This window comes from Callorhinus ursinus, unplaced genomic scaffold (assembly GCF_003265705.2).
Source record: "Callorhinus ursinus isolate GAN/ISIS: 27379988/994484 unplaced genomic scaffold, GSC_fseal_2.0 scaffold4, whole genome shotgun sequence".
NCBI classification, from domain to species: Eukaryota; Metazoa; Chordata; class Mammalia; order Carnivora; family Otariidae; genus Callorhinus; species Callorhinus ursinus.
The window spans coordinates 81,277,164-81,298,709 of NW_027397066.1; the positions used below are offsets into that span (position 1 = coordinate 81,277,164).

At 40.5% G+C, this 21,546-nt stretch overlaps 1 protein-coding gene and 1 long non-coding RNA gene across 4 annotated transcripts in view; one reads left to right on the plus strand and one right to left on the minus strand.

Annotated features, from left to right (window-relative positions):
• Positions 1 to 1,449: 1,449 nt before the first annotated feature.
• On the minus strand, positions 1,450 to 17,312 carry ADH5 (alcohol dehydrogenase 5 (class III), chi polypeptide). Its single transcript, XM_025873493.2, has 9 exons — positions 17,162 to 17,312; positions 13,877 to 13,978; positions 12,210 to 12,351; positions 11,600 to 11,687; positions 6,170 to 6,389; positions 5,758 to 6,018; positions 4,762 to 4,897; positions 1,926 to 2,064; positions 1,450 to 1,787 (listed from the first exon to the last, which is right to left on the minus strand). Exons 1-9 carry the CDS (start codon positions 17,231 to 17,233, stop codon positions 1,763 to 1,765), a joined length of 1,185 nt encoding a protein of 394 aa, XP_025729278.2. The 5' UTR covers positions 17,234 to 17,312; the 3' UTR covers positions 1,450 to 1,762.
• An 81-nt stretch (positions 17,313 to 17,393) lies between these two features.
• Positions 17,394 to 21,546, plus strand: part of LOC112825491 (uncharacterized) — a 44,423-nt gene continuing 40,270 nt past the window's right edge. For all 3 annotated transcript variants that reach the window (XR_012377988.1, XR_003208708.2, XR_003208707.2), the window contains exon 1: positions 17,394 to 17,781. This is a non-coding gene — a long non-coding RNA (uncharacterized lncRNA). The remainder of the gene's footprint in view (positions 17,782 to 21,546) is intronic.

The window sequence follows — 21,546 nt, forward strand, 5'->3', positions numbered from 1 at the left end:
ATTTGACTATAATAAAACTAAATATAAAATACATTAAAGATATAAAACTGATGAAGGATTGACATCTATAATAACTCCTCTAAAAAGTACTTGGAAAAAGATAACTAATCCAATAGAAAAAGGAGCAACGGATGTGAATGGATACTTCACAAAAAAGGAAATACAAATGTACAATAGTACCTTAGTAACTGAGGGGAATGCCAGCTAAACTAATATCATTTCACGCCCATCTCATTTGCAAAAGTTTTCAACCATTTTGAGGAACAATCTGGCAATTTCTGAAGTCAAGATGTGCTTATTCTATTGACTCTTGAACAACGCAAGTGTTAGGGCCACTGACCTTCCACGCATTTGAAAATCCACGTATTACTTCTGACTCCCCCAAAACTTTACAAACAGCTTACTTTTCATTGGAAGCCTTAAGAGAACAGTTGATTAACACATTTTTTATATATGTATTATAAACAGTATTCTTACAACAAAGTAAGCTAGAGAGAAAATGTTGAGAAAATACATTTGCAATACCATAATGTAAAAAATCCATGTGTAAGTGGATCTGTGCAGTTCAAACCCATGTTGTTCAAGGGTCAGCTATATATCCTAAGTAACACAATGAACAAGATGTACAATGTTTCACCAGTGTTAGCAGTACAGAAACAGCTCTGGAAGCTGCTTTATGCCATCATTTGGACAGCAGATAAGTTATTTCATATAACTGAATACTGTTGCACAGTATTAAAATTAGTGAATGAGAGCATCACATGGATTCGTCACACAATAATGAGTAAAAAATGAAAGCTGCAGAATGAGACAGTATCAGGTTTTCAATACCAAAGACTAGAGGGTTAAGGGATATGTACGGTAAAAGTGTAACAATATGCATGAGCGTGAAAAACACCAAATTCTGGGTGGTGAGGAAAAGGATGTGGACAGATAGTTCATAAAAAACCTCTGGAGAGGAAAGGCAATGTGTCCAGAAGTGGTAAACATTAAGATTTGAAAAAGTGCCTGGGAACTTGGAAATTCAGTATGTATTTTTTTTTACATACTTTTGTAAGAGTTCATAGAAGCCGCCACCAACCCACATACACCTTCTTATGCCCAGAAGGTAGTTTCGTCAACGAAGTTTAGCGCCCAGGGTGGGCCAGATGCCGCACTGGGAACTGGGAGAGTGAGTCTAAACAAGGCATGATATCTGTCCTAAAGAATGTAATCTCACAGGGGCTGACTTGGGTTCTGAGTAACTTTGCCCCTGATGGTGAGGATTATCTGTTTTTAGTAAGTGGGCCAGCGACTCTTAAAAGCTAAGCAAAAATTACTGAGGATGGAAGAAGGCAAGGTCAGATACTCACCACTGCCCTGTTTCCTCTAGCTTTCCTGTAAAGAATGAAAATTATGGGGACAGGAACCATGAGAACGAATTCAGCATAAAACAGAGATGACAACGTCTACACATACACAGAAATTACTTTTATTATGTTAGGATATTCCTTAATGAGTTGGCAATTATACATGTGAAGGAGAGTTCAGAAAACAGATTTAGGACTGTATTAGCCTTGTCCTTGATTAGAGATTTATGAATTATACAAAAAATATTATTGCCTAGAGTAGGTTACTCTATCTAGAAGTAGTAGTAGAGAAGGTCTAGAAGGTCTAGAATGTCTAAGAGGCTGTGAACTTGGAAGATCTCCTGGCTTGTCTGGCTGTTCCAGCTGGACCACAAGACCTCGGAACAAGGATGAACAGGTTTTCTCTGTTGAATTTAAAGCTTTACAACAGTTCGAATGCTGTAAGAGAAGGAAGCAATAAACAGGTTTTAATGGATATCTTTTAAGACCACTAAAACTATCTTTTTTTTTACCCTTCCTACATAAACCCTAAATCATTACTACATTTTATAATATAGAGCCAAAGAGGAAGCTTACCTCTTCCCTGAATGCATCAGTTCAAAGGCTTCGTTAATTTGGTCAAAAGACAGATTATGAGTCACAAATTCATCAACCTTTATCTTTTTGGACATATATTCAGACACCAACTTCGGGACACTTTCCACACTCTTCCATCCTAAAAGAAATCATACATCTATTAATTCTCCCAAAAATCTTTACAGTATGCTTATTACTTAGTGGGTGACAGACATTTAAGAGAATAAATTTTATCATGAATTAAAAAGGAATGAAGAACTCCAAAATCAGCAGAGAGGAGGAAGAATTTAATGTATGTCTTTAGTTAAGAAAACAGTAAATGCCTTCTGAGTATTTTCCTTTTTCTGTATTAAGATTTACTAAAATCTCATTAAGTTTTTAGCAAACTGAGACAAAATTTTAAACTATCTAGCACAGAACTCTGGAAGTCTTACACCAAACTTATTTAGGTCCGTAACAGAAAGATTTCTGTAATCATGAAATTCAAGGAAGAATAAAACTGATGTGATACATGACTTTATTCCTTTGGTTTTAAACTTAACAATGAAATTAGGGATAGCAATGCACCCTAGAAAACTGTGAAACTGAAAACAGTGGGAAATTTTTAGCTACTTAAGATTTTATTTTATTTTTTAAAGATTTTATTTATTTATTTGACAGAGAGAGACACAGCGAGAGAGGGAACACAAGCAGGGGGAGTGGGAGAGGGAGAAGCAGGCCTCCCGCTGAGCAGGGAGCCCGATGCGGGGCTCCGTCCCAGGACCCTGGGATCATGACCTGAGCCGAAGGCAGACGCTTAACCACTGAGCCACCCAGGAGCCCTAGCTACTTAAGATTTTAAACAAAATCAGGTCCTTCAGTCTTTCACTTATATTGAAAGACATAATAAATCGACAAAGAAGCCTTTCCACCTTTTAAACTAGGGATACCTTGTAGCTCATTTCAAACCTCTTTTGAGCCTTTTCCAAACCTCCCTCCTTCTATCTTCTACCAATTATTCTTCCCCTAAAAATTGTGGGGCTTTTTCTTTCTTTTTTTTTTTAAAAGATTTATTTGACAGAGAGACACAGAGAGAGAGTGAACACAAGCAGGGGGCAGTGTGAGAGGGAGAAGCAGGCTTCCCGCTGAGCAGGGAGCCCGATGCGGGGCTCAATCCCAGGACCCTGGGATCATGACCCGAGCCGAAGGCAGATGCTTAACTGACTGAGCCACCCAGGTGCCCCTTTTCCTTTTTTTAAAAAAGAATTATATTTATATAATATTGATTGTAGGCTCCATGCCCAACATGGGGCTTGAACACACAACCCCAAGATCAAGTCACATGCTCTACCCACTAAGCCAGCCAGGCACCCCTTTCTTTCTCCTTTAAATCTCCTGGTAACTGAGACAAGTACAGCCACCACTATTCTCTAGACCAAAACTTCTATTTCCATCTATGGGTCATATTTTAACAACACCCATTGGGCCCTAATGCTCCAGCTTATTTCCCAACCAGCATGAGCTGGGAGGACGAGGCTCCCGTGAGAGGTTAGGATCAAACCCCCTGGCTCAGTCTCCCAGGCTCAGAATGCCCTTTCCAATATAGTTAAGGACCTGGGAGGATGTGTGGCCTTAAAAGTCTATTCTAAGATACTCAGGTGAAGCATACATCTAGTTGGAAAGGCAAGTTTAGTCAGCTTTACATTTCTTTTTTAATAGAAATTTTTTTTTTTTTAAGATTTTATTATTTGAGAGAGAGAGAGAGCTCACTCACCTGAGTCGGGAGAGGGGCAGAGGTAGAGAGAAAGAGAATCTGCAAGCAGACTGAGCTGAGCCCGATGTAGGGCTTTATCTCACAACCCTGAGATCATGACCTGACCTGACACCAAGAGTCAGACACTTAACGGACTGCACCATGAAGGCGCCCCTTGACATTTTTTTATGCTGAATTCTATAGTATAAAGACAGAAAACTTTGGCTAAACCCCTCATACTTTCCTGATCTTTTCCTCTGGCCTTCAAAAAAGTGGACATAATATGAGGATGGGGATCTTAAGAGACTCTTTGTTAAATACAGATTAAAAACTCATGCAATGTGATTTTTCCCCCTAAGAGGATGGTGAGAATATAAATGTATATATATACATATAGGTGTGTGTATCTATAGATATATATATTTAAAAACCTATAAAAACGTTAGATTTCATTCATTCATAATTGTTGGGATATAAAAGCATGATTTGTGCTTCCTAGCTGAGCAACCACGGAAAAGATGGAAATGATTTTTCAGCAATCCACCAGTAGTTAGGCAACCCCAACCAACCGTGTACTTTTTAGGATCACAAAAGGGAAAAATGATCAGTCTGGCAGCTTTTCAATTCTGTTATAAGGTTTGGTCTAATACGGTATTTTCAGTTTAAGACTTTGTATTGGTTACTGCTGAAGTCAGTACTATGTAGACAGAGGTACAATCACATCCAGTGAAAACTACACTTGGGAAAAATGAGGAGAAATGCCAATAACCCATTTAAGTCCACAACATAGCAATGTGGCTGACACTGTTGTTTGTGTACCCTGGAGCCACCTTCTCACTCCTGCCCTACCCCCAACTATTTCCTCATCAACAGGATACTGATTTTTGTGTGTGTAAAAAGGGATCTCATGCTTCAGAGGAAGTTGAGCATCAACCTAGCCCCAGAGGTGAATAGTGATTGAATAGAAAACCCTCTTATTAAAATAACTATGCAACAACTTATGATGAGAAGGTAGTCCATGAAAATTCTTGTTAAATCAGCCTGGGATGAAAATTCTGCCAATGGAAATAACAAAAGAGAAAATGTGCTCACGCACTGAATTACCTCCAAAGGCAGTGCCTTTCCACACGCGGCCTGTTACCAGCTGAAATGGGCGAGTGGCGATTTCTTCACCCGAAGCAGCTACCCCGACTATGACGCTGACGCCCCAGCCTTTGTGGCAGGCCTCCAGCGCGGCTCTCTGCAGACAGGGGCAGGATCGAATCACACAGGTCAGTGCATTCTGCTGAGAATATCAGCAAAGTAGCTTTGGGAGGAAAGAGTGGTGGCACAGAGCTTCTAAAAAAATCACACAAAGTGATCACACTGACTATTTGGTAAATGTAATTTCATTCAATGGTTTTTTAAAAAAAATTATTAACCTGGCTAAATATTAACACAAAATGAAAGAATTTAAGGCTTTTATTTGCTGTCTAGCTTTTTTTTTTTTTAAAGATTTTATTTATGTATTTGACACAGAGACAGAGCACAAACTGGGGGCAGGGGAGCGGCAGGCACAGGGAGAAGCAGGCTCCCTGCTGAGCACGGAGCCCGACATTGGGGCTCGATCCCAGGACCTTGGGATCATGACCTGAGCCGGAGGCAGACGCTTAACCTACTGAGCCACCCAGGCGCCCCTTGATGTCTAGTTTTTCAAATAAATTCTAGTTCAAAATTCTAAGGACTTTAATAAAGGAAGCAGGTGGAGAACAGTAATACTCCTGCTGAGCATCTACTCTGTGTCAAGGAGGTATCATTACTGTCTGCATTTTACACAAGAGGAAACTGAGCTTTAGAGAAGTTGTTGCTCCAGGTTAGTAAAGTGGATGTATAGCTAACCCCTGAACAACACACAGGGGTTGGGGCGCCCACCCCCCGTGCGGTCGAAAATTCACATATAACTATTGATTCCCCCAAAATTTAACCAACAGCCTACTATTGACTGGAAGCCTTACCAATACTATAAATAGTCAATTAACACATATTTTGTGTATGTATTACATGCTCTATTCTTACAATAAAGCTAGAGAAAGAAAAAAAAATGAAGAAAAAAACACTTACCATGACTTTCACGTTACCAATACACTCGAAGGAATAGTCCACCCCCCCATCAGTCATTTCAATGAGCACTTCCTGGATGGGTTTATTGAAGTCCTGGGGGTTAATACATTCAGAGGCTCCAAACTCCATGGCCCTTGCAAATGTATCTTTATTGATGTCCACACCAATGATCCGAGATGCACCAGCCACCTTACAGCCCATGACAGCCGCCAGTCCAACTCCTCCTAGGCCAAAGATGGCACAAGTAGAGCCAGGCTCCACCTAACAGGAAAGACAGTCTATTAGGTACTCATTGCACAAGTGTCAAGGAAATCACTAGGTTTCTTACACACCGGGCCAAGTTCACTATTCTAGCAAAGCTCTGTTGTATCAAATCAGAAGGCAGAAGCTAAAATCCAGGCCAATCTCTTACCTTGGCAGTGTTCACAACAGCACCATAACCAGTTGAAATGCCACAACCCAGAAGGCAGACTTTATCCAAAGGTGCTAAAGGATCGATTTTAGCAACAGAGATATCAGCCACAACTGTATATTCAGAAAATGTGCTGGTTCCCATGTAATGTAAAATTGTCTTTCCTTTGCAAGTAAATCTGCTAGTACCATCTGGCATTAATCCTTTCCCCTGAGTAACTCTAAAGAAAATAAAAAAGGAAAAAGGCAGGGTAAATCAGGTTTCCCAAAATGCACAGGAAAAAGAAATCAATTTTAAATATGACAGATAGACAGAAAAGTGTACTAAGACCCAAAGTCTAATTTCTTTTTTTTTTTTTTTTTTTTTAAAGATTTATTTTAGGGGGTGCCTGGGTGGCTCAACTGGTTAACGACTGCCTTCGGTTCAGGTCATGATCCCGGGGTCCCAGATCGTGTCCCACATCAGGCTCCCTGCTCAGTGGGGATTCTACTTCTCCCTCTGACCCCCTCCCCTCTCATGCTCTCTCTCTCAAATAAAAAAAAAAAAAAATTATTTTAGAGAGATAGACAGCACGCGCACGCTCCAGAGAGACCATGTGCACACATGAGCGAGAGGGGCAGAGGGAGAGGAAGAACTCAAGCAGACTCCGTGCTTAGCACGGAGCCCAATGTGGGGCTCATCTCACGACCCTGAGATCATGACCTGAGCTGAAAACAAGAGTTGGGACACTTAACCAACCGCGTCACCCCAGGCAACCTCCAAAGTCTAATTTTTTTTTTTTTTTTTTTTAAAGATTTTATTTATTTGAGAGAGAATGGAGAGAGCACACATGAGAGGCGGGAGGGTCAGAGGGAGAAGCAGACTCCCTACTGAGCAGGGAGCCCGATGTGGGACTCAATCCTGGGACTCCAGGATCATGACCTGAGCCGAAGGCAGTCGCCCAACCAACTGAGCCACCCAGGCGCCCCCCAAAGTCTAATTTCTAATGTATTAATAATTTAGCATCTTTCAAGAAACAGTCAACAAAACCAAAAGACAACCGACAGAATGGGAGAAAATATTTGTAAATGATGTATCAGATAAAGGGCTAGTATCCAAAATCTATAAAGAACTTATCAAACTCAACACCCAAAGAACAAATAATCCAATCAAGAAATGGGCAAAAGACAGGAACAGACATTTTTCCAAAGAAGACATCCAAATGGCCAACAGACACATGAAAAAGTGCTCAACATCGCTCGGCATCAGGGAAATCCAAATCAAAACCTCAATGAGATACCACCCCACACCAGTCAGAATGGCTAAAATTAACAAGTCAGGAAACGACAGATGTTGGCGGGGATGCAGAGAAAGGGGAACCCTCCTACACTGTTGGTGGGAATGCAAGCGGGTGCAACCACCCTGGAAGATAGTATGGAGGTTCCTCAAAAAGTTGAAAATAGAGCTACCCTACAGTCCAGCAATTGCACTACTGGGTATTTACCCCAAAGATACAAATGTAGGGATCCGAAGGGGTACGCGCACCCCAATGTTTATAGCAGCAATGTCCACAATAGCCAAACTGTGGAAAGAGCCAAGATGTCCACCGACAGAAGAATGGATAAAGAAGATGTGGTATATATACACAATGGAATATTATGCAGCCATCAAAAGGAATGAGATCTTGACATTTGCAACAATGTGGATGGAACTGGAGGGTGTTATGCTGAGCGAAATAAGTCAATCAGAGAAAGACATGTATCATATGACCTCACTGATATGAGGAATTCTTAATCTCAGGAAACAAACTGAGGGTTGCTGGAGTGGTGGGGGTGTGGGAGGGATGGGGTGGCTGGGTGATAGACATTGGGGAGGGTATGTGCTATGGTGAGCGCTGTGGATTGTGCAAGACTGTTGAATCACAGATCTGTACCTCTGAAACAAATAATGCAATATATGTTAAGAAAAAAGAAGAAGAAGATAGCAGGAGGGGAAGAATGAAGGGGAGTAAATCAGAGGGGGAGACAAACCAGGAGAGACGATGGACTCTGAAAAACAAACTGAGGGTTCTAGAGCGGAGGGGGTGGGGGGATGGGTTAGCCTGGTGATGGGTATTAAAGAGGGCACGTTCTGCGTGGAGCACTGGGTGTTATGCACAAACAATGAATCATGGAACACTACATCAAAAACTAATGATGTAATGTATGCTGATTAACATAACAATAAAAAATAAAAAAAAATATAACATCTTTCGGCAATGCCTTATTAGGGAAACTTAAGAAAGACTTCTACCCTTACGTAACTTTTCCAACATTCAATATCTTTCTGGATCTTACTGTTGGGTATTGAAATAAATTTTACAGATACAACTTATGGATCAGATGAAAATAATTTTAAAATTCCATCATAAAACTGTGAGCAAATATAACTTCTGAAAGCACAGAGCCAAAACCAGAATCTTCCCAAGCAGAGATTATGAACAATTATGCAGATCCGGTGATGAAAATAGGTAGCCACACTGGCTAATTTAGATCTTTCAGGAGGCTTTTTTTTTTTTTCAAAACAGTCCTCAAGGATTCAAGTTATCTTTTCTTTCTCTTTGTTTTTTGCCTGTGTAGTTGGTAACACTAATGAAGGATAAAGAAAAAAAACCTCACAAAGGCAACCAGTATGATAAATGGTATCGAAAATTATTTTTGACATTCTAAATAGATAGGTAACGTAATGTCCTGCTTAGGAGTACAGGCCCTAAAGTCAAACATAGTTGGGTTCAAATCCCATGTGATCTTGGGCCAGTTAACTAACCTCTGTGCCTTAGTTTCCTTACTAGAAAATGGAGAGACACAATAATATCTTCCTTATAGATTGCTATAAAAACCAAATGTTATATAAGGCATTAACATTGTGCCTGGCACAGGGTGCTTTATATTTGTTATTTTTAGTAAAAACAACACACTATAATTTGATGTACATTCTTACGCTAATCTTTTGGAATACACAGAATAGACAAATACACAGATGAAAAGAAAATGGATTGCCTTTAGACTCAAGAGTAAATACACTTCCTTTCAGAGAAAAATATGACCAGAAACAAAAAACTATGTGACAAAGCTCTACCACAAATAACTTAAACCTTCAAGAGAGGAACTTAAGTTTGTTTAGCCTTCCTTAATGTAAGAAATCACTTCTGTCCCAGAGGACTTTCTTGAACAAAAGGTGACATGGGATACATTTTATGCTCTGAAAGAACTTGTCCCTTGAAAATGCTACAGCCAGCCACAAAAAGCCCATTACCATTATTATACTTGATAGGTCCCAAGCTTTTAAACAGTGTTGAAATTACCTTTCAAAACAAAATTTATTTTGGTTCTAGCTTTGCCAAAACTAACTGGACTTATGTTATAAAGTAAATGGAATCTTGTTTCCCAAAAATATAAACTAATTTTGTCAATGGCACTAGAAAACAAATGTAAGAACACGTGGATTTTCCATATGTGACTCAATCTTCTAGGTCATGGATCCAATTCCAATGTGTGTGTGGGGGTGTGTTCCCTCACACACAACACTGAACAATTCTTGGACACCAGCAGGGTGTCTGAGAATTCAACTCAATTCTAACACCAACTACCTGGAGAGAGCCATCAGGTTCCACAGGTTAAGGGCTCAGTCCTACAAGACTGCCCCCTACCCTCCACTTCAGAAGCCAGCTACAAGCTCCAGGCTGTTAATCAGTGTTTTTTTGTTTTTTTTTTTAATTTTATTTGACAGAGAAAGAGAGCGCGTGCACGTGCGCATACAAGTTGGGGGAGGGGCAGAGGGCGAGGCAGAGAATCTCAAGCAGACTCGGCGCTGAGTGCAGATCCTGCCACAGCGCTTGACCTGAGCTGAAACCAAGGGTAGGAAGCTCAACTGACTGAGCCACCCAGGTGCCCCAAGTTACCTATGCTTCTGACCCAGAGGCTAGAGATCAGAGGTTCCAAAGACTTCCTCCTTAGGTTCTTTTAATTCCTCAGAGCAGCTCATAGAACTCATGGAAACACTTATATTATTAAAGGATATGATAAAGAATATGAATCAACAGCCAGGTGAAGAGAGGCATAGGAGGTATGGGGAAAAGCTGAGGAGCTACCACAGGCTCTACAGGTAAGTCACTCTCCCCAATCTCCATGTGTTCAATAGCCCCAAAACTCTCTGAACTCAGTCCTTTTGGGGTTTTATGGAAGCTTAATTATAATTATGATTGACTGTCATTGGCCACTGACTGATTCAACCTCAAGAGCCCCTTTTCCCTTACCAAAGGCCAGGCCATCCACAGGTTTCCTAATGGTTTTCCAAAAGTCATCTTCACTAATGAAACAAAGACACCTTTATAGCCCACATCACAGGAAATTCCAAGGGTTTTAGTAGCTATGAGCCAGAAACCATGGCAGAACACCAAATACATATGAGAAATATAAATTTGGTCATCTAAATGAAATCACAGTATTACACTCAGCAATTCCAATCCTAGGAAAATACCCAAGAGAAAGTAGTGCATATATTCACTAAAAGATATACCCAAGAATGTTCACGGCGGCATGAATCATGACAGCCCCAAACATTTAAGGAGCAACTTTAGTGTCCATCAACAGGGGAATGGATGAATAGAGATGAAGGAATGAAATGTGGCACAGCAACAAAAGAACTGATGCACGGAGCAACTTGGATACATCTCACAGACATTATGAACGAAAGAAGCCAGACAAAAGGGCACATAGTATGTGATTCTATTTATATGGAGTCTTGTAGCAAAAGAAATCAGAACAGTGGTTCCCTTTGAGGGAGGCAGGTAGTGACGTGGAAGGGATACGAATGACTGTAGGGTGCTGGGAAGGTTCTCTATCTAACCGTTAGGTGAGTATATACATAACAATTCGTGGAGCATACACTTAAGATTTCTAGACTAAGTACTTTATTACATATGTTCTACCTCAGTAAGAAGAGTAAAAAAAGGGGAACACAAGGAGATCTTAAATTGCCTGTATTAAGGTAAGTGCTGCTACCTTACTACAATAAAATAACCACCTTTTCTGTGTCAAGGGGTTATGTTATCTCTTGTTATCTTCCTAGGAACCTTATGAGTTTTATTACTTGGATTTCACAGACAATAAAATGGCTCATAAAAATGATTTCATTTGATTCTGTAAGCATGTCCCTCCTTAATTTCTATTTTGGCAAATTTAGCCCAGTGTTATGGAAGGAGAATGGGTTCAGAAAATTCTGTTTTATCTAATAGTTGATATTGGGTAAATCACTTAATCTGAGTCTTAATTTTCTCATCTATGAAAATGGGGGTACCAGTGATAATGAGGCTGCCATAAAGCTGAAATGAAATAATTCATGTAGAATATTCTGGATAGACTGCCACAGAATTACTTACTATTTTAAGAATAAAATAACAAAGATACTAACCTTATCTTCTGGCAAAGGTTTGTTTTAGGGTTTAGACAAAATTTGCATTCTCCACACTGTGGGATGTAAAGTGGGATGACAGTATCACCTGGGAGACAAATGCAAAGACATTACCCTGAATAGGGAGCATCTGCTTCTAAATGGATACATCAGCCCCTGCAAACTTCCACACCTGTCAACTCATGTGGCTTTACAAAGTTAACAACTTCAACTTAGAACTTTACCTACATAACGTCATTCACACACTGACTATACAAGAAATACAAGTTTTCAAAATTTTAATTGAAACGAAGCTCTTAAAATTGTAACTGGAAAACAAGGTCATGGGCTTCAAAATACTGACTCACTGATGAATCTTTAAAAATTCTTGTTTAACTGGTCAAAACTGGCTTTGGAAATAAATACTTTCAGATGAACAGTAGTCTGCAAAATCCAAAAGGAAAAAACCTCTCAAATATTTGTGCTTCCCAGATAAGGAATAAAATCATTGACAAATGACTCAGATGATAACTTGTTCACGAAGAAACAATGTATCGCTTAATGGAAATGTAATTTCCTTGTAGAAGTAAGTTGAAATTATGAAATTAAGTGGTTCAAATATCCTCCTTACCTGCCTTCAGCTTAGTAACTCCTTCGCCAACACTTTCCACAATTCCAGCACCTTCATGTCCCAGGATCACTGGAAAACTCCCTTCAGGATCAGCCCCACTGAGGGTATAGGCATCGGTGTGGCAAACTGCAGTAGCAATAATCTAGCAGGATATTAAAGGGCGTGTAAGTGTGTTTGCATGCAATTCAGAGTGAGATATAGGTCAAAGGCAAGGCATTTTTAATACCCTATTTCACTGATTCTAAGATACATTTCTTTGATATTTTAACCTCTTTAAAATCAACACATGCTTATAATCTGTGGCATCTTAACAATTAGAATTGACAGTTTTTAGTGATCCATAAAAGTGATGGTGTGTTTATATGCAAAGGAAATGGTACATCTATCTCCTTTCCAGTGCAGGCTAGCAAGAGCAGGTAAACACGGTGATTTTATGGGCACTGTGCCTCCAGGTGTGGAGAGGAACCACTGAAAGCACAGAAAAGAAATCCCGGAGGGATACCTGGGCGGCTAAGTTGGTTAAGTGTCTGCCTTCGGCTCAGGTCATGATCCCAGGGTCTTGGGATCGAGCCCTGCATTGGGCTCCCTGCTCAGCGGGGAGTCTGCTTCTCTCCCTCTGCCACTCCCCTGCTTGTGCTCTCTCTCAAATAAATAAAATCTTAAAAAAAAGAAATTGTGGAGTGTTTATATTTATGCTTCTTTGTTTCTCACCCATATACCTGCTATTTGTTAGTAGTTTCCCATACAGCTCATCTTAGTACATCCCAGGACACAGTTTCTTTTTCAGTGGCAAAATCACAATCAGGTTAATTTCTGAACTTAGAGAAAAATGTATTAACTGTATAAGATTTCAGATTCCTGGGTCCGGGTTGAAAAGGATTTTGAAAAGTTATTTGGCTGTGGGCTCCTACACTTATGATTCCTGGGAGCACGAGTGTTTGGAGGTGGGATGGGGAAAGTATACTCTAATTCACAGCAAAAAAAAGCTTACCTTTTCTAGAATGTTAGTTTTATTCAATGGTCACTACTTTAAAGTATTACCTTTACATCAAAACAACAGAGTAGAACGCTAACAATATCCAGGTGGCTGCCTTGTGCAATATCCCTCTGTCCACAGGTAACTAACTTCCTTTCTCTGCCACAGCAGAGGTTGAGCAGGACTAGACTGATGGCTCCCCTGAACCAAGGCCTTGCCTGCAAGTTTCAGTACATTTTAAAGCTCTCTAAGCAAGTGGAGTTCACTTGCTTGTTGCTCCAGTCAAATCAGGAGCCTCTTCCCAAATCTTATTTGAAACTGCCTCTAATGAGACTGAAGACCAATTCTACTTTTGTTTCTAATGTGTCATCATTCGTTTTAAGTCATGGGATCAGGAGAAAGGAGAGCATCTTACAAATTCATCTTAAACACAGGCTATGGAAGATAAATTGCAATACTCCAGTGATCCGTGGGGAAAGCTGCTGAGCTCAACATCAAAGCTAAAAAGACGGAGAGGAGTGCTGCAAAAGTGAAGGGGGTAAAATAAGAGAAGGATGTTGTGATTCTAAGGTTGGATGAGTTTCAATACCTTCTCCTTGACACTGGCCTTTGGGGTTTATCCTCAGAGGATTCATCTACCCAGAGACCTAATTGTAAGTCTTCTCTTCCAGTGCCTTAGATGTGTCATTACCTTAATTCGAACCTCATGAGCCTTTGGGGGTGCCACCTCCACCTCCTCTATACAGAGAGGCTTCCCTGCCTCCCAGGCAACTGCAGCCTTGCACTTGATAACCTGAAATGGGGACAAAAGAGAGCAAGTTGTTTATCCTCTTGCACTAATAATGAACTCCTTATTAATTTAGATCCTGACGAATGCTAATCTTAGAAAGTAGATCACACAATCACAAAAAACTCTACACCCCAAAGTGATATGGAGAACTGTTTTGCATGTTTTTAGAGTTCATATAAATAATGTTCACTAAAAGAATTTAATTGAGATGACCACATGGTCAGATATGAAAGCCTCTTTTGGTTAAGAAGTTTTATTAATCAAGTATTTAATGGCCTTCTACAATGCATAAGCAGGAGCATATCAAGAATACAGATTCCAGGGGCGCCTGGGTGGCTCAGTCGTTAAGCGTCTGCCTTCGGCTCAGGTCATGATCCCAGGGTCCTGGGATCGAGCCCCACATCGGGCTCCCTGCTCAGCAGGGAGCCTGCTTCTCCCTCTCCCACTCCCTCTGCTTGTGTTCCCTCTCTCGCTGTGTCTCCCTCTGTCAAATAAATAAATAAAATCTTTAAAAAAAATACAGATTCCAGGGGCATCTGGGTGGTTCAGTGGGTTAAGTGCCTGCCTGCGGCATGGGTCATCATCTCAGGCTCCTGGGACTGAGCCCCATGTTGGGGTCCCTGCTCAGCAGGGAGTCTGCTTGTCCCTCTCCCTTTGCCCCTCATCCCTGCTCACGCTCTCTCCCCCTTGCTCTGCTCTCTAATAAATAAATAAAATCTTTAAAAAAAAAAAAAAAGAATACAGGTTCCAAGACAATCAGATTCAGTAAGGTCTGGCACAGGATCCAAGGAATCTGAATGCTTAACATATACCCTAGAGTATTTCTAAATTACGCACAGTAAGAGATTAACAATAATAAAATAGAACAATTATATTCTAAGTTATGTGAATATGGTCTCTCTCTCAAAATATCTTATCGTACTGCATGCAGTCATCCTTCTTGTGATGATGTGAGATGACGACGTGAAGTGAGTGACATAGGCATTGTGATGTAGCGTTAGGCTACTATTGACCTTCTGATAATGGGTCAGAAGGACGATCACCTGCTTCTGGACTGTAGTTGACCTTGGGTAATTGAAACAGCAGATAAGGTGGGGGGGAGGGGACTACTGTATAATGGATTAAATTTTTATCCAATTTCAATGTGGCAACTAGAAAAATAAAAATTATATATGGGACTTGTATTATATTTCTATAGCATAGCACTGCCTTAGAAATTCTAGTCAGTACACTCCTCCTTTACCAGAGAATCAGGTGTAATGAGAAGAGTTAAAAATTTTTTAATTGAAATATAGTTAACACTGAATATTATATTAGCTTCAGGTGTACAACCTGGTGATTTGATGTTTATATACATAAGGAAATGATCACCACGGGTAGGTCTAGTTATCATCTGTCACCATACAGTTATTACAATATTTTATTGACTTTATTCCTAATGCTGTACATTTCCATGACATCTTTATAAGTGGAAGTTTGAACCTCTTAATCTCCTTCACCTATTTTACCCCCCCCACCCCCACAAGGAAGTTTGATTAGTTCACATAATGCTTATAAATTGTGTTGACAGAATAAAGGTTGCAAACTGCTGGGTTTATAGGAGACAAACTTGAAAGTCAACAATTCCAATAACTAAGATAAAGGGAGAGGCATAAAGTGCTCCTGCACTAAGTGGAGAAAGAGAGTTAAATTTGGTTGGTGGGTTTGAAAAAACTTCATTTTTAACTAGGATACCAAAGGATGAGAAAGAGTTACAAATAATGATAAAACACCTACAATTACAAAAAGCTATCGTGAGAAGTAAATGAAAATGAACATAAAGTCCCTAATACAGTCCTTGGCATTGTGTAGCTTTGCAAAAACAAATCAATATTTATTAGCAGAACAGAGTGGAGGAAAAGGAGAGCTGAACTATATACAGAGATGAGTGGCTTGTGTCAACTGGTGAGGCTGGAAATTACTGCTTTTAAAATTAAAGTGTAAATATTAAATCTGATGGTGAAAAAATTCAGACATTGCATTAGAATCTGTTTTCAATGCAATGTACCATAAATCTCAAAACAAAGTCCCAAAGGTCAAATTCAGAATAGTCATGGATCCTAGAGAACTTAAGCAACATGAATAAATAATTCATCTATAATCTAAGCTTTTATGCCCCTTCCCCTCATTTCAGGAATGTTTGAAAGATTAACCTCTTCTTTCAATGACAATTCTAAGCAAAACAAAGCTCTGCCCTAGATCCACAGGCAAAGGTCCTATTTCAACATCTGAACTATCACAGGATTATAATTTTTCACCTTCTCCGAATAAAGGCACTTAGTAATAAGGAAAACTTGCCAATTTGTTAGGTCTAAAAGATCTAGAGTTCACCATTTCTTCTCAACCTCAACATTTAAGGTCCTAAATCCTTCTAGAAAATTTCTAAAGTTTGCAAAACATTAAAACACTAAATAACTTTAAACTGATTATTCATATATTTCTGCCTTTCTTTATTGTCTGATGTATATTTCAGGAACCTGGAATAGTTCCTCGCACAGGGACGGACCTGGACCGGAATCCTGGCTATCTTAAAAGTGACCACTAAGCACGCCAAACCTCTAAAGCCTCAATTTTTGGTCTGTAAAATGGAGACAATACCTCATAGAAGCGTCACGGGAAGATTAAAAGGATATAAACTTCTGGTGCCTTAAATGCTCAGAAATGTTACTACTGAAAGGGACCTACGGGTCTTCCCAAATACATTCTTTGGTGTCCCCATAATTGTTCAATTATGAATTACAACCATGAAACACAGCAACCTTAAGCGTTAGGAGCGCGGGTTCTGTTACGTGCAAGAATGACCCCAGGCAAGTTATTTTAGCATACGCAAAGCACTAGCGCTCCTAAACCACTTCTAGCAGGAAACCGCTCCCCCCCCGCCCCCACTCTCCGGTTCTCCCCACCCCCACCTCACTCCGCTGCCCCAGAAGCAGCAAAACCTTTTCAAGTGAAGAACCGAAACAAAGATTCTTTCCCTTCCTTCCCGCAGAGCAGCTCGCCCAAGGTACCGTTTCGGATCCGGCAGCTCATGCCTGTCTACGCGCCGAGCCCCGCGAGCCCCGCGCAGTTAGCGGCCCAGTTCCATCCTACGCTTTCCCTCTGTTCCCTCCTTCCTTGGAGTAGGTCGCCCAGCACCGCCAGGCCTACCTGCACAGCCATGGCCTCCGACTCGGTCAGCGAATAGCGAACATCCGGGGTGGGACCCACCGTGCTGGGCATGGGGGCGGGGAGAGCGCCTGGCGCAGGGGGCGTGGCATGGGCGGGGAGTGCTCCTGGCGCGGTCCCGCCTCCGCCTGCACGAGGGCGAAGCGTGAACGCGGGGTTTGCTGGGCGGGCTGTGGGCGCGAGGGGCGGGGCCTGAGCTTGGCGCGGCCGGCGCTCTAGCGCGCGACCAGGTGGTTTCGGCTCTGAAGTCAGAGGGGTTTCGGCGAGGCTGTCAGTCTAGATGTGAAACGTCTGTGTCCAGAGGGGGTTTTCCCCTGTTAACTCTAGCCCAGGCAGCGTAGATAGGCTTATGAAGGAGAGCTATGGAAGGCGAGGAACCAGGAATTTAACTGGAAGCACGTGAGAAACAGGACTGCACCATTTTGTGCTCTTTCTACAGGCTTCGTGTGCGCTGCGTCTTGAGATCACAACATGAGTAAGATCTAGCCCTTCAAATGACTGCAATGAGGGGGAAACTGAGCTGTGAGAAGAGTGGTAAAGGGGACACAAGGAGGTACCCATTCGGGAAACTTCCCCGGCTCTATTCCCGCTGTTCTTGAAGGGTGAATAGGAGTTTTGGCGTTGGGTAGAACACGGGGAGGGGCACGAGTGAGTGCCAAACCTCCAGAACGTGGACTTGTTTGATGTGCTGTGGTTTAGGAGTGGCCATTGTGGAGAAAGAGGGATGAAGGAGTATTTGCCAGTTTACTCTTAAACTCTGTTGTTAACGCCGAATTTTATTAAAAAAGCTCTACCAGACCACTCTCTTCCTCTGCTTCACGGTCTTTTTCATGGCTCTTTTTGCTCAGTATGTATCTTAAGTGCCGATGATCTAAAAAAATTCTGTCCAACGACTTTCCCTTCATTCCACTCTCTCATTTATTTTTTATTATATATATATTTAAAGGTTTTTATTATATATATATTTAAAGGTTTTTATTTATTTGAGAGTGAGAGAGAGATTACGAGCAGGGGGGGAGGGTCAGGGAGAAGCAGACTCCCTGCTGAGTAGGGATCCTGAAATGGGACTCAGTCGCAGGAATGTGGGATCATGACCTGGTTGGAAGGCACACGCTTAACCGACTGAGCCACCCAGGCGCCCTCCACTCTTCTCATTTACACCAAGGCTTTTAACTGCTTTTTATATAGGGACAGCTTCTAGATTATGACTAAGGATGGCTGTGGTGAACTCTAGGCTTGGGCATACAACTGACTACGAGACATCTATGTGTCTCCATTAGGATATCTCACAGTTATCTCAGAGTCAACTTATTCAAAACTCGTAATCTTTTTTCCTCAATTTTCCTTCTGTTTGTGTGGGGCACCACCATCTATCTATCTATCTATCTATCTTTCTTTCTTTCTTGACTTTATTTATTTATTTTTGGAAGAGAGAAAGAGAGAAAGAGCACAACCTGGGGGAGGGGCAGAGGGAGAAGTAGACTCCCTGCGTCTGACTGGATCCCAGGACCCTGGGATCATGACCTGAGCCAAAGACACACATTTAACTGACTCTGCCACCAGGCACCCCCACCTTCTTGCCCCAAGTCAGAAACCTGGAAGTCGCAACTTCTCCCTAACCCTCAGCGCCTGCATTCAATCTGTCACCAAACCCTAAATACCTCTCATATCTTGTGCCTCTTCTCTACCCCGATCCATCCCTCTTCCCCTTTCCTCCCCCTCCGCCACCACTGCTGCTGCCTTAGTTTGGGCTGTCATCATGTCTTAACAGAGTTTCTGAAAAAGCCTCCCATCTGATGTCTTTGCCAGGTCCCTGAATCTAATGCACTTCTAACTAATGCCCCCTTAGTGAACTTTCTGAAACATAAATCAATTAATGCCATTTTCTTTCACCTTTAATAGTTTTTGAATAAGTGGATTAGAAGGAAATAAATGTCATTCTACTATTTAAAAGTCTTCAAAGGCTGAGAAAGGTATAAAATCCAAACTCTAGCTGGGCCAGTCAGGTTCTGCATAACATGATTCCTCCTTATCTCTACATCCTTATTTTCTGCTATTCCACCACACAAGTCTCATTCCAATCTTATGGAACATTTGCATTTTCTTAAAGAACTGTTCTCTTTCTTGATTCCAGGCCTTTGTATATAATAGAACTTTTGCTTGGAATGCAGTAAGCAATTTTCTAGTGAAAGAAAGCTTTTAGCAAAGAGTTAATGTTCTTCCCTATTGTAGATGTATTGCTTATCTTCTGGGAAGAAGCATTTGCATTTTTGTGATACCTTCCTAGTTTGCTAGTTTTCAGTCTCATATGTAAGGAGATTGATTGAAAGTTGTCAGTCCATCCTAACAACAAGTAAAAAGCTGAACAAACTGAGAAATCAAAAACTCTTCTTAGATCTGTCAGAGAATTGAGATCATGGGGTAAACCAATGACCCCAGAATTGGAGAGTTAAACAAATAATAGAGAATCACAACTTACTGGAGCAAAAACCCACTTCTGGGGAAACCAGTATTGGTATTGGAAAATGTGAAGTGTAATTGATGACTTGCTAGAGGCTTAGTGTGGGTAAGTCTTAGAGTTAACTCCAGAGAGATCTGGTCTTGGAGGGGGGGGGGGTCCTCACACTTTTGTGACTTCAGGGGGTATGTGGGGGCTTGGCTTGTAAATGGGCTGTCAGAATTGGAATAGGGTCTTGGGCAAGCTGCTCAGTGGGAAGGAAGTGAAGGAAGTTTTGTTTTGGCTCCTTACTTGAACCTGATGGAAATGAAAAGACAACAAAATTTGTGGCATGTAGTGAAAGTGGTGCTTATAGGAAAATTTATAGCTTTGGATGTATATATTGGAAAAGAAGAAAGATAAAAATTAATTTCCTAACCTTCTCTATTAGGAAAGTAGTAAAAGAAGAACATATTAAGTCCAAAGTAAGCAGAAGAAAATAAATAATAAAATTTAGAGTAGAAATCAATGAAATTGGGAAACTGAAATCAGTTGAGAAACTCAGCAAAACCAAGAGCAGGGTCTTTGAATAGATTAATGAAATTGATAAGCCTCTAGCCAGGCTAGTTATGAAAAAAAGAGAGGAGCACAGATTACATCAGAAATGAAAAAGGGACATCACTACAGATATCATGGACATCCAGAGGATAATAAAGTAATACTGTGAACAACTGTATGCACAAAAAATTGATAACCTAGATCAAATGGACAATTCTTTAAAAGACACAATCTGTTTAAAACTCACACAAGAATAAATAGGTTATTTGAATAGGCTTATATCTATTAAAGAAATTGAATTGGTAATTAATAACATTTCAAAACAGAGAGCACCAAGCTCAGATGGGTTCACTGGTGAATTCTACCAACTATTTAAGGGAAAAATTATGCAATTATCTACAATCTTTTTCAGAAGATAGAAGCAGAGGAAGATAGATATTTACTAATTAATTCTGTGAGGCCAGCATTACCCTGATACCAAATTTAGACAAAGTCATTATAAGAAAAGAAAACTACAGACCAGTATCTCATAAACCTAGTGCAAACATTCTCAACAAAATATTATCAGATTGGATCCAACAACTTATAAGAAGAGATATGGCATGACCAAGTGGGATTTATTTGAGGTATGCAAAGCTGGTTCAACATTGGAAAATCAATTAACATAATCTGTCATATCAACAGGCTAAAGAAGAAAAATCATGGTCCTATCAATAGATGCAGAAAAAAGCATCTGATAAAATCCAACACCTACTCATGATAAAAAAAAACTCAGGAAACTAGGAATAGAAGAGAACTTCCTCAGCTTAGTAAAGAACATCTACAACACAGCTACAAGTAACAATGTAATTAATGAAGAGAAACCAAAAGTTATCTTGCTAAGATCAGGCACAAGGCAAGGACGTCCTCTCTCACCACTCCTTTTCAGTATCACACTGGAAGTCCTAGCTAATGCAGTAAGACAAGAAAATAAAATAAAATGTATAGTGATTGACAAGGAAGAAATAAAACTATCTTGTTCACAATTGACATAATTGCCTATGTAGAAAATATGAAAGAATCCACATTAAGCTCCTAGAACTGATAAGTGATTATAGCAAGTTTGTAGGGTACAAAGTAATATGCAAAAGTTAATTACTTTCCTACATACCAGCGATGAACAAGTGGAATTTGAAATTAAAAACACAATACCATTTATATTTGCTTGTGAAAAAATGAAATACTTAGGTACAAGCCTAACAAAATATGTACACAATATGGGGAAAACTGCAAAACTCTGTTGAAAGTGATCAAATAAGAACTAAATAAATGAAGAGATATCCCACATTCATGGAAAGAAAGACTTGATATTGTCAATATGTCCGTTCTTTCC